The sequence below is a fragment of the Lissotriton vulgaris genome, chromosome 10 (genome assembly GCF_964263255.1).
Source record: "Lissotriton vulgaris chromosome 10, aLisVul1.2, whole genome shotgun sequence".
NCBI classification, from domain to species: domain Eukaryota; kingdom Metazoa; phylum Chordata; class Amphibia; order Caudata; family Salamandridae; genus Lissotriton; species Lissotriton vulgaris.
In genome coordinates, this window is record NC_141698.1 from 94191915 (window position 1) to 94204557 (window position 12643).

The 12643-nt window shown below is 48.0% G+C and overlaps 2 protein-coding genes across 2 annotated transcripts in view; both read right to left on the reverse strand.

Moving 5' to 3' along the window:
• PDPK1 (3-phosphoinositide dependent protein kinase 1) overlaps positions 1-12643 on the reverse strand; it is a 288661-nt gene that overhangs the window by 91581 nt on the left and 184437 nt on the right. The gene's annotated exons all lie outside the window — the stretch shown is intronic.
• LOC147684741 (uncharacterized) lies at positions 1978-6030 on the reverse strand. Its single transcript, XM_086942388.1, has 2 exons — positions 2121-6030; positions 1978-2030 (listed from the first exon to the last, which is right to left on the reverse strand). Exon 1 carries the CDS (start codon positions 5046-5048, stop codon positions 2970-2972), a length of 2079 nt encoding a protein of 692 aa, XP_086798514.1. The 5' UTR covers positions 5049-6030; the 3' UTR covers positions 1978-2030; positions 2121-2969.

The following is a 12643-nucleotide window of genomic DNA, read 5'->3' on the forward strand; positions in this document are numbered from 1 at the left end:
TTATTATTTGCTAAATAAGATTTAACGATGGACGGTTGATTTCTACAACAAACAAGCTGTAACTTTTCTAAACGTGTTTCAACGGAAATACAGACAATGATATTTCTGGCACCACATGAGGCTTCAATGGATGGAAGATGCAATATCTTTGCGGAATAGGCAGCAGTGTCATAAAAGCAACTTAACAACATCATGCTTGAACTTCCATTCTTAGTAAAATTCAAAGTATCTCAAGAATTTTTGTTTTTCTCCGGGCGCTGCCACATGTGGAGAGTACACTTCATCGACTTTTTCCCTGCCCGCCTTCAGCCCGACCATCATGTTTTGGAAACAAGCACACCACCAACTCACTACATGAGTGTTCGCTTGTTCTGGGGGTTTTGCCCAGGCAAAATCATCCAAGGGATGCCAGCAGGACTTTATGCTGACAACCTGCCTAACGGGGAATGACCCTTGCCACATTTCAAATATATGCATCATGGTGATGGAACACACTTTCTTAACTTTTCAAAACACATTGGCTGCACAGCTATTGATTATAGAGAGGAACGCACGCTTCAACACAATATAGTTCCCACTACTTCATGGCACTACTGCTCCTCCATCTTCATGGCACTGTTTCTCCCCTTTCCTTCGGGTGCTACAGCTCCCCATCATTGCACGCCACTCCCCTCCAATCTACACTAATTCACTCACTACAATCTGCCCCAATCTACCCCTTCTAGCACACTCAATCCACCCAATCTACCCTACTCCGACCCATTCTACCAACTCCAATCTACCTCATCTATCCCACTCTAATCTACCCCAAACCACTCCAATTTACCCCAATCTACCCCTCCACTTCAATATGCCCCGTTTAACCCACTCCAATCTACTTCAAAATCTACCCCACTCCAATCTGCCCCAACTACCCCACCCAACCTATCCTACCCAATCTACCCCAGTCTACTCCATCCAATCTACCCCACTCCAACTACTACAGTCTACTCAAACTACCCCTCTCCAATCTACCTTAATCTACACACCCCAAACATCCCATTCATCCTACCCCAATCTACCCAACCACAATCTATTCCACACCAATCTACCCACCCTAATCTACCACAATCTTCCCCAATATGCCCAAATCGACCACAATCTGCCCACCTCACTTCACCACAATCCACACCAATCTACCTCATCTGCCCACCCCTATCTACCCCAGCCTACCCCACTTCAATCTACTCCACCCCCATCTACCCCACAACACAATCTGCCCCAATCTACCACAACCTGTCCCAATCTACCCTACTCCAGTCTAACCCCATCTAACCCACCCCAGTCTACCCTTTCTACTCCACTACCCTTTCTACTCCACTCCCCTATCTACTCCACTCTAATCTACCCCACTACAACAAACACCAATCTACCCCAAATTACTGTCTCCAGTCTACCCCACTCCAATCTACTTCAACCTAGCATACTCCAACTACTTCAAGCTATCCAATCTACCTCACTCTAACCCACTCTAATCTACCCCACCACAACCTACACCAATCTACCCCACTCCAACCTACCCCTCTAGTCTTCTCCATCTACCCCACTCCAGTCTCCCCATCTACACCATCTACCCCACTCAAATCGAATAGTTTCTTACCTGTCGGTGTAGTTTTGCAGCTTGAAGATCTTTCTGGATTCACTATGCTGTGCATATTCCGCAGTCTTGTGGTTGGGTCCGGATTCGTAGTCTTTTCTTTTTTTTTTTTTTTTTTTGTAGCCCTTGTGGGCGTCGGCGTCACACCTCCTTGGGTGCATTTCCGGTGACGTCGGCATGCTTCCTGCGGAAGCTCCCACTGTTGGGCGCCATCTTCGGATTCTTTTTTCCGTGTTTCTTTCTTTTCCGAAGTAATGGCAATGTTCTATTCAGGTGATAATTTCTTTACCACTTGTCCTTATGTTCTCTTACTTCATCTTCACTTTTTTTTTTTTTTTTTTGATCACCTCTTCTCTCTCCAGCCTCATCTTTCTGGCGGAGGTGGGTGGGTTCGCTAGTGAATCCAGAAAGATCTTCAAGCTGCAAAACTTCACCGACAGGTAAGAAACTATTCGTTTTGCAGCGTGAATCTTTCTGGATTCACTATGCTGTGCATCGATTTCGTAGCGGTTTCTCATTTCCGTGGCGGCTGGGTGGAAGATGAGCTCTGGTTTCTGAATATATATGCTGGAGCACCCTTTGTCCGACTTGTGCTTCCTTGTTCATCTGCACATCCACGCAATAGTGTTTCGTGAATGTGTGCACCGAAGCCCATGTTGCCGCCAGGCATATGTCTTGTATGGGTGTATTGGCCAGGAAGGCTATTGTAGCCCCCTTTTTTCTAGTGGAGTGGGCGCGTGCCCCCTCTGCCAGTTCTTCTCCTGCCCTTTTGTGGCAGAGTTGGATTGTGTGCGCGATCCATCGTGCAATAGTGGTCTTAGTCACTGCCTTGCCCATGTAACTGTTGGCGAACGACACAAAGAACTGTTTCGTTTTCCTGTGCCCTTTAGTCCTTTCAATGTAATGCATGACCGCCCTTCTGGCGTCCAGGGTGTGCAGAGCTCGCTCTGCCTTAGTCGTTGGTTTTTGGAAAAAACTCGGTATCTGTATGGACTGGTTCATGTGGAACTTGGACACCACCTTCGGCATGAAGTGTGGGTCGGTCCTCATCACCACCCTGTCATTGTGTATTTGTAAGTAGGGCTCCTGTAGCGTTAGCGCTTGCAGCTCGCTCACTCTTCGTAAGGACGTTATTGCAACCAGGAAGGCAGTTTTCATAGTTAGCATCTTCAAGGAGGCCTTGTGAAGTGGCTCGAAGGGCTCCTTCATGAGTTCCGTCAAGACCACGTTTAAGTTCCATGCCGGTGGTGGTACCCGCTTGGGTGGTGCAATCCTTTTTGCTCCTTCTAGGAACCTCTTTACGACCTGTGATGTGAAGAAGCTTCTGCCCATCTCACCCCTTGTGTATGCCACTATAGCCGCCAGGTGAACTCTCAAGGAGGACGAGCTGAGGTTTTTCTCCAGTAAGTGTGTCAGGTACTTCAGTACCGTGGAGTCCTTTTTCATTTTTTTTGTGGAGCCCTTCCCTCTTGCACCACATCGTGAATCTTTTCCACTTTGCGACATAGCACTTCCGTGTGCTGGGCCTTCGTGCCTCCCGAAGGACCCTGAGGGTGCTCTCGGGCAGTCTCAAATGTGCGAACTCTATGTCTTCAGGAGCCATGCTACTAGGCTCATGCTCTCTGGTTCTGGGAGCAGCACCTCTCCGTTCTGCATGGAGAGCAGGTCTTTTCTTCTGGCGAATCTGTGGGGTGCACACTGCGCCATCTCCATGATCTGCGAGTACCAAGTCTGCCTCGCCCACTGTGGCGCGACCAGTATCAGGGTGCTCGCTCTGCACTTGCTCAGTACTCTGTGTATCAGTGGTATCGGGGGAAAAGCGTACGCAAATTTCCCGGACCAATCTATCCATAGGGCATTCCCAAGGGACCCTTCTTCGTGTTGTCTGGATGCGAAGTTTCGGCATTTCGCATTCTGGCGTGTTGCAAACAGGTCCACAGATGGTGTTCCCCACCTGTTGAACAGCCTCCTTGTCTCCTGAGCATTGAGCTCCCATTCGTGGGATGCCGAGGTCCGTCTGCTCAGCCAGTCTGCCTGAATGTTCTCTTTCCCTGGAAGGTGTATGGCTAGCAGGTCTATCTGGAGAGGGATGGCCCACCTCCATATCTCCTGCGCCAGCGTCGAAAGCGTTGATGACTGAGTTCCACCCTGCTTGTTGATGTAGAACATCGCCGTGGTGTTGTCTGTCTGTAGCAACACCCTCTGCCTGTACAGTCTTGTCTGGAAGGCTTTCAGTGCAAGGAAGATCGTCTTCAATTCGAGGTAATTGATGTGCCTTGTCGCATCTGCTGGCGTCCAAAGACCCCTCACTTTGAGCTCTTCCATGTGAGCGCCCCATCCCTTCAGGGATGCGTCCGTGGTGATGGTCACTGTCGGACTTGGGAGTGTTAGAGGTTGTCCCCTTGTTAAGTTCTCCAAGGTCCACCATGCCATCTCCTTCTGCACTGCGTGCGTCACCACCATAAGATCCTCCCAACTGCCCGAAGCCTGTGACCATTGTTCCTGGAGCCATTCTTGCATGGGTCTCATGTGGAGCCGCACATTCGGAACTAGGTGGATGCACGATGCCATCATCCCCATGATCTTGCTCGCAGTCCTCACTGTCCGAGTTTGTCCCTTCCGGTAGAGGCGAGTTTCCTTGACCAGTGCCCTCGCTCTCTTCTCGCTGGGAAACACTTTGCCCTGTAAGGTGTTGATCTGTGCCCCCAGGAAGATCTTTACTTGCTCTGGCTCCATTGATGATTTCTTCCAATGGACGGAGAACCCCAGGTTTATGAGCGTGCTCGTCACTGCCTGTGCATGCTGCTTGCATTTCTGGTACGAGTTTGCTTTCACCAGCCAGTCGTCCAGGTAAGGGTATACGTGTATGCCCTGTCTTCGTAGGTGCGCTGCGACTGCCGCGAGGCACTTCGTGAATACCCTTGGTGCTGATTTCAGTCCGAAGGCCAGCGTTGTGAACTGGTAGTGGCCTCCTCCGATTGCGAACCTGAGCATATGCTTGTGCTTCTCGTTCATCGGTATGTGCAGGTAGGCGTCCTTGAGGTCTATCGTGACCATGAAGTCTCCGACCTGTAAATGCGGCAGCACCTCCTGCAGGGAGGTCATTTTGAACTTTTGTGTCTTTATGAATTTGTTGAGGAACCTTAGGTCTAGGATGGGTCTCATCTTGTCGTCGACCTTTGGTACTAGGAAGTACGTTGAGTATATTCCCTTGTTTCTTTCCCTGAAGGGAACTCTTTCTATGGCCTGTTTTTGTAGAAGTTCTTGCACTTCTTCCTGAAGCCTCGCCAGCTGTTCTCTTGCTGGTGGCTTCCCCCTTGGCTTTCTGTTTGTTGGCTTTCCTTCCAACTCCAAGCAGTATCCGAATTGGATGATGTTTAGTATCCATTTGTCTGATGTTATTTCTCTCCATTCTTGGAGATAGAACTTTAACCTTCCTCCCACTGGTGTCATGTGGTCGTAGGCCTCTAGATTGTCCTGACCCCTTCGTACGTGGTGCCCCCTGGGGTCTTTCCTGTGGTCGGGCACCCGGAGGTGTCTGAAGTCACTTTGAGGTGGGCTACTGCCCCCCTCTTCTATTCTGACCACGTCCATTTCTCCCTCGAAAGGACTGACCTCTTTGCTGGTATTGCCAGGACTGCTTCTGGTGACCTTGCTGAGCCTGCGGGTCTGTCTGGTGTGTCTGCTGGAAGGCCTGGTGCGATGTACCTGGCTGGTTTCCACCTCTCCCGCCGGGCCTCCGCGCCGGGGTGCCTCTTCTGTTGCCTCTGAACTGCAATGCCCCCATGGATCTTGCCGTCTCGTTATCTTTTTTGAGTTGGCATAGTTTGTCGTCAACCGTTGCCCCGAAAAGTGTTTCGCCGTTGAACGGTGTGTTCAGGATACTGTGTTGCACCTCGGGTTTGAACCCTGAGATCCTGAGCCAGGCGTGTCTCCTCTCCGTGACACCCATCATCATGAGCCTGCTGGCGGTGTCTGCTCCGTCCAGGGCCGTCTTAAGGCAAGAATTTGCCACGTTCTTCCCATCTTCAATCAACTTTTCGGCCTTCTGCCTGGCATCCTGGGGTAGGTCCTTCACCAAGTGCCCCAGCCCCTCCATGATCTGGTACATGTGCCTGTTTAACAGGGCGTTGGAGTTAGCCATGCGCCAGTGAATCGCGGCATTTCGCTCGATCCTTCTCCCCACCAGATCCATCCTCTTGCTCTCCTTATCCGGTGGGGGGCCCGAGGTAGTGGATACGCTCGCCCTCTTCCTAGCTGTCGAAGTGATAATGGAGTCAGCGGAGACCTCGCCTCGAATGTAGGCCGGGTCCTTCGAGGAGTGTTTGTATTTTTTCTCTGTTCTGGGAGTTACCACCTTGCATGTCGCGGGCTCTTTGAACGCTTCCTTTCCCTGAGCCAAGACGCTCTCGAGCATTGGGAGGAACTGGCTTCTTGTCTGTGTTGGAAGCAATGTCTCTAGCAGGAAGTCTGCTTTCTGCTTTTCTTCGTCGAGTTTCAACTTGAATGCAGTTGCGGCTGATTGTATCGCCGAGTTGTACGCCCCGATGCCGTCCGGCGGCGAGGGTCTCGAGGGGTACGAGTCGACCGGCTCCTCCGGGCTCTCGGTGTCGACGTCTAGGTAATCCTCCTCGCGTGGGTCAGAGGTGACCGACTCGGCGTCCACCCTACTGCCCTCTTCGTCCTCATAACTGTAATCCTCGTAGGGATTTTCTTCAGCTTCCCGCTCGTCGACCATCTCGTCGCTCGGCACATGGTCGTCGACCTGTTCCTCTTTCTCCTCGACCAGATCTAGCACCATGTGCTTGGTCTTGAGTGGAATCGTGAAGGCACTCATCTCGGCGGCGACCTCCTTTCTCCGCTGCAAGAGGCTTGCCATCTCGGCCTCTAGCCGACGCCTTTTCCTTTCCACCTCGGCCGCGTGTTCGGCTTCGGAACGTTCGGCCCCTCTCTTCGGCGGCGAGATCTTCGGCGTCGACGGCTTGGACGTCGAACTGGTTTTCGGGTCCTTGGACGGTGCCGAGGCTTTAGGGTCTTTCTCCCTCGACGTCGATCGGTCCCTTTCGGCGACGATCTTCGACGTTTTCTGCTGGTCAACAGCTTTCGGCGCCAGGGACTCCTTCTCAGAGGATCCGCTGGGCGGGCCTGCTTGTGGTCGCGGACTGCAGATTTTGCTGCGTCGGCGCCTTCGGGCTCTTGGCCTCGTACTTTCGAGACTCAGAGTCTCTCGTGCTCTTGTGGGACGTCGAGTCTCCTACCTTATCAGGTGTCTTCTTTTAATCGGTCTCTACGACCGTGTAGCTGTCGTCTTCGGCGGCAGCGTTGTCCTCCTCCTCCGAGGAAATCCCCAGCTCGTACAGCGATGGCGTCGGGGATTTTCCGCCGAGGGCGGCGTGTGCTACCCTCTGTCTCTTCCTCACACGAAGGGTCTTCTGGGCGAAGACGGCGCAGGCGTTGCAGTCCTCGCTTCTGTGTTCTACCGGTAGGCAAAGGTTGCAAACCAGGTGCTGGTCCTTCTGTGCGTACTTGTGTCTGCAGTTCGGGCAGAACTTGAACGGTGTGTTGTCCATCCTCGTGCGTTCAGGCCTCCCTGACCGCGTGGACGTCGACGATCGTCGAAGTTGTCGAGGTTTTCACCTTCTCCCCTCTTCGTTGATGTTCTGTGAAGTCTTCCTTAGTCTTCTTCTTCCAATATCTCCCCCAACTTCCACTCTTTTCAGTACTTTCTCCAAAAATGTCTGGAGCCCAAACGGGAACGATCCAGACCCGACCGCGGAAAAAAGAATCTGAAGATGGCGCCCAAGAGTGGGAGCTTCCGCAGGAAGCATGCCGACGTCACCGGAAATGCACCCAAGGAGGTGTGACGCCGACGCCCACAAGGGCTACAAAAAAAAAAAACAAAGAAAAGACTACGAATCCGGACCCAACCACAAGACCGCGGAATATGCACAGCATAGTGAATACAGAAAGATTCACGCTGCAAAACTATCCCACTACAACCTACTCCAGCCTGCCCCAAACTACCCCTCCAGTCTTCTCCAGTCTACCCCACTCTAATCTAGTTCAAACTAGCCGACTCCAACTACTTCAAGCTAACCAATCCACCCCACTACAATCCACCTCAACCTACCCAACTACAATCTATCCGACTCTTATATAGCTCAATCTACCACACAACAATCTACCCCACCTCAATTTACCCCACCTCAATTTACCTCACCCAATCTACCCCACCCAATCAAGCCCACCCCAAACTACTCCACAAACGACCCTACTTCAAACTACTCCACTACAATGTACACCAACCTACCCCACTCCAATCTACCCTAATCTACCCCACCCCAATATACTTCCATATACCGAATCAACCCCATTCCAACTACTCCAATCTACCTCGCTCCAATCCACCCCAACCTCCCCCACCCAATCTATTCCGCCCAATCTACCCTACCCAACCTACCCCAATTTACCACACTCAAGTACCCCACCGTAATCTACCCCAACCAACCTCACTCCAATCAGCCCCAATCTGCCGCACTCTGATCTGCCCCACCCCAATCTACACCAAACTACGCACCCCAAGCTACCCATCCCATTCCACCACACTCCAATATACCCCGCCCTAATCTATGCCAATCTACTCAACCCCAAGGACTCACTTTTAGCTAAGTTGAACAGCAGCCACATTACGTACGACATGGATAAAACACATTGCCAAAGCCAATAGGTCTTGCTTAGGCCAAACCTATTGGCTTTGTCAGTGCTTGTTCTTTCTGCCTTTCTAACTCATTTCTCCTATTTGCTTCAGTCCTTTCCCCATCCCTTACCCATCCAATGCCATTCCTTCACCTGGAATTGACCCTTCCTTTCTTGTCCGTATCTTTGATGCATCTTTCCACATGATTAGTGTACTCAAATCAGTCTTCAACATCTATGTTGACCAGGGCATAAGTCTAAGTGGTGCCAGCATGGAATATGCTGAAGCAAAATTGATCAGAGCAGATTCTTTATATGTTGGTGTCCTGGGCATCAAAGTTGTAGAAAATAGAAAAAGTGGGAAGCAAACACATGCACACTGGTAAAAGTGGTGTTGCACAAAGTATTGGGTTTGACATCCAGGGCTTTCAGTGATGTCTAAGAGGTGTCAACGTCAAGAGGGGAAGATTTCCAAATTGTGTGGACTACATGTCAAAAGTGGGATAGCAATGTGGGCATCTGCTGTTCAATAGTAGAAAGATTACAGCATGTTGAGCATTAGATAAACTGTGTAGATATTTTTAGTAGTATCCTTTCACCCAGGAAACTTGGGATCGGACCTTTGGGGCAAAACTCTAGCAAACTATTTACACTTTGGTTCTTGCCACCAGAAGTTTATGTGGTTTTGGGTCCATGTGCAGAATCTTGCCACTCACAAAATACTCTCAAACCAAAGAGAGGGACTCCGTGTAACCCAAAAAGGAATTGGAGTTCCAAATAACTGTTAAGTAAAACAAAGTATTCCTTTTGGGGGTAAGGAATAATTGCCAGCTGAAGCACACACTACATACAGTCACTTACTCACATTCGATTTTATATGGTCAACACATTTGGGAAAGGCTCTATAATGAAAACAAAAACGATTATACACAGTATACAAATTTATTAATATAAAAGAAACATATACATTAATCCACAATCTCATTTAAAACAGTTACATACATAATAAAAAAGCCACCTAGTATGGTAAAGGAGAAATATGAACCGAGACAGTAAACTTTGTCTTAGTGTTTGTTAATTCGGACACTTTGTTGGCAACAATGGGAAGATATACATTTCTTATACCCAACTGTATGTTGACAACTCCAAATTTAAACATTTTTGTTAGCGTCGACGCGTTTCGGAGACTTATGATGATTATGGTCTCCTTCTTCAGGACAATGTTTTATTAAAAATTTCTCCAGTTTGTAACGTATCACCTATGCAAAAGCATCTGGGTGAAAAGACTGTAATTTACGTCCGCTACGAGTCTACTTTATCTTCAGGTTAGACTCCCGCGCTAGAGCGCGATTGTTACGAGTTAGAAGACCATTATTGTGCATCAAATTATAACTCGTGTTGATTCAGGAGCCCTCGTTCTGCTCCTCTCTTAGCTCCTCGGTTTTTTAAAAGATCCCGTCTGTTTGAAAGTCTTTCAATTAAAATCAACCATTCTTGTCAGGCGGCTTTCGGTCCGTTTATAATTCAGGCACATCCGGGTATTTATGCTCGCGGCTCGTTTAGTAACCTGGCGGATTTCCCCGGTGTGGATTCTAGCGTTCGAGCGATCGCTATTTGAGATATATTTTTTTCACAAAATACAACATACTCTTATGGCTCTTCGCCACTATTCTTCAGTAAAGTTTGGACAAATCTTACAATTTTGCACAACCATGATCGGGTAAAAGTCTGTACACATAGTTCTCATGTAGGGCAAGTTTAGAAACATTTCTACAATGATTCTGAGAGGTGGACTTGAAGATTCATTTTTAACTAGATTTGACATCCCCACATTTGTGAAAATAATTTAGTGTTCCAAGTACAAGGTTTAACAGAGCAAAAAACCCAGAACGAACTGCTGCAGCATGGACAGTAGGAAATAGTTTGTAAGGGACAAAAGTGTTCAATGAACAAGTGCTCTGAGGAGTTTTGCCTGCAACACCAATGTGGAGGTACACATTGAGGCTAAAATGTTATAGAAGATTGCTGACTGCCTGCGGGTGCGAAGGAATATGCATGGAAACCAGCAATCAAGTAGAAAGAAGCCTGTATATGCAAGGTAGAAAAGGAAGTATGATTTTAATATGAATGTTAAGAGCACTCCAGGTTTGCGATTGTGTGTGTGTGTGTGGGGGGGGGGGGGGGGGATATAAAATGTTTGCATAGTAAAGAAGAACTCTAGATTAACGTACTAAAAGTACACAACGAGGCTTGTTTCCACCGCTACTGAAAGATTGAGAAGTGTGACACCATAAGATCAGTTGCATCTCAACTAACAAATTACTCAGCGGAGAATTATCATTTTGCGTATTAGCTTGCGAGAGCAAAAATGAACCAAGTCCCTATATGTTAATATTTAAAAGAAGACCCCTCACCATGGACCAAGTGACAATCTCTCGGGTCTTTTACCACATTGCGGTGTCGACACATTTACACTCTTGTGATAAATGAATAATGTTTTTTATCAAGTTTTATATTGAGCAAAGAAACATGGAGAAAATATAACTCCATCTCTGTAGGCAGGCTGGTCCAATATAAATAGACCTCTAAACCGGAAGAAGGTGATATGCACACAAACCGTCCGTCTGTTAGAACAGGGAGGCCGCGAGTTGAGATTCGGGTAAGTCAAACACCTTGTGTGTTGATTCGGCGTGCTGTAAATATACACCGTGCAAAAACAACAATTGATGGACAGAATGCAGAACAAATGTCATACATTCACCACAGTACAGAGATCTCTGCCTAAATCCATCGTTTTCTTGCACTCCACACCACCCCAGTTCAGACATGGCCATATGCAAATCAGCCTTGACCCTGTGCCTCATGGGAACAGTCCAGCCCAAACTGCCAAGCCATGTCTTTCCTGGATCGGAATCAAGCATCCTAGGACCGGTTTCTGGCTATCAGCCGTCTTCAGCTAGGATAGCTTGACTCCAGTGGCGTGGAGAGCATGAGACACAGGGTCAAGGCTGATTTGCATATGGCCATGTCTGAACTGGGGTGGTGTGGAGTGCAAAAAAAACGTTGGATTTAGGCCCAGATCTCATACTGGGGTGAATGTATGACATGGTTCTGCATTCTGTCCATAAATTGTTGTTTTTGTATTTGTCACCCCGAGTGGGATGGGTATGCCCTGACGTGAGTCCCATGCTCTCCACACCACTGGAGTCAAGCTATCCTGGCGGAAGACAGCTGATAGCCAGAAACCGGTCCTAGCATGCTTGATTCCGGTCCAGGAAAGACATGGCTTGGAAGTTCGGGCTGGACTGGTCCCAGGAGGCACAGGGTCAAGGCTGATTTGCATATGGCCATGTCTGAACTGGGGTGGTGTGGAGTGCAAAAAACGTTGGATTTAGGCCCAGATCTCTGTACTGGGATGAATGTATGACATTGTTCTGCATTCTGTCCATCAATTGTTGTTTTTGCACGTAAATATACACTGTAGCTTTCTTTAAAGCAGCCGTATGTTATGTCGTCCAAAGCGGCCGTTTGTAAACAAAAATTTCTTCACAAGTATAGATTTTAGCGGCCATGACATTACAATGCAGCCGGTTTTACTGAGCGTTGCAACTTTGAACACGGCAGGGACTGCATGTTAAACGATAACTTCATAAGGGGCTTAGGTGTTGATTAATACAGCTAGTATAACGTATTATCACTTAAACGAGAGCGCTCAGTTTCCTTGCGATTTTTACAATGATTGATTACAATTATTAAACGACGGGCTTCAAAGAGGTAAACCTCTGACTATACAGAAAATAGAGAACACATTTGCCCGTTCATTTGAAAACTAAACAATTTATCACAATATTATAATAACGAAATAACACCATGTACTTATTAGAACTTAGAGTGCTAGGTAGCGTGACATTTAAACCATTGAAATAAGTCATGTGATTTTATGACATTTAAACTATTGAAATAGGTCATGTGATTTTATATATCCACATATTTTAATTTTTTGCTCAATTATATAAAAATACCTTCACAGACAGCACGAAGCTGCCAATTGAAAAGTGTAACTGCCAGTCAGTGTAACTCTGCGAGATTCGTACAACACGGTTAATATAGGGCGTGGTCCGGAGGGAGTGCCCAGCCTGCAGCTGCGAGGATGAATCCGAGCTTCATGTTATCTTTTTTTGTCCCGCCTATAAATCAGCAAGGAAATCTTGAATTGTTCCTCTGTGCATGAATTTAGGGTTTGCACACTGTGCAGAGGCATTCAGAGTTTTAAAATACGACACCGGCAGACCCATTGTATTTGCTGTATCG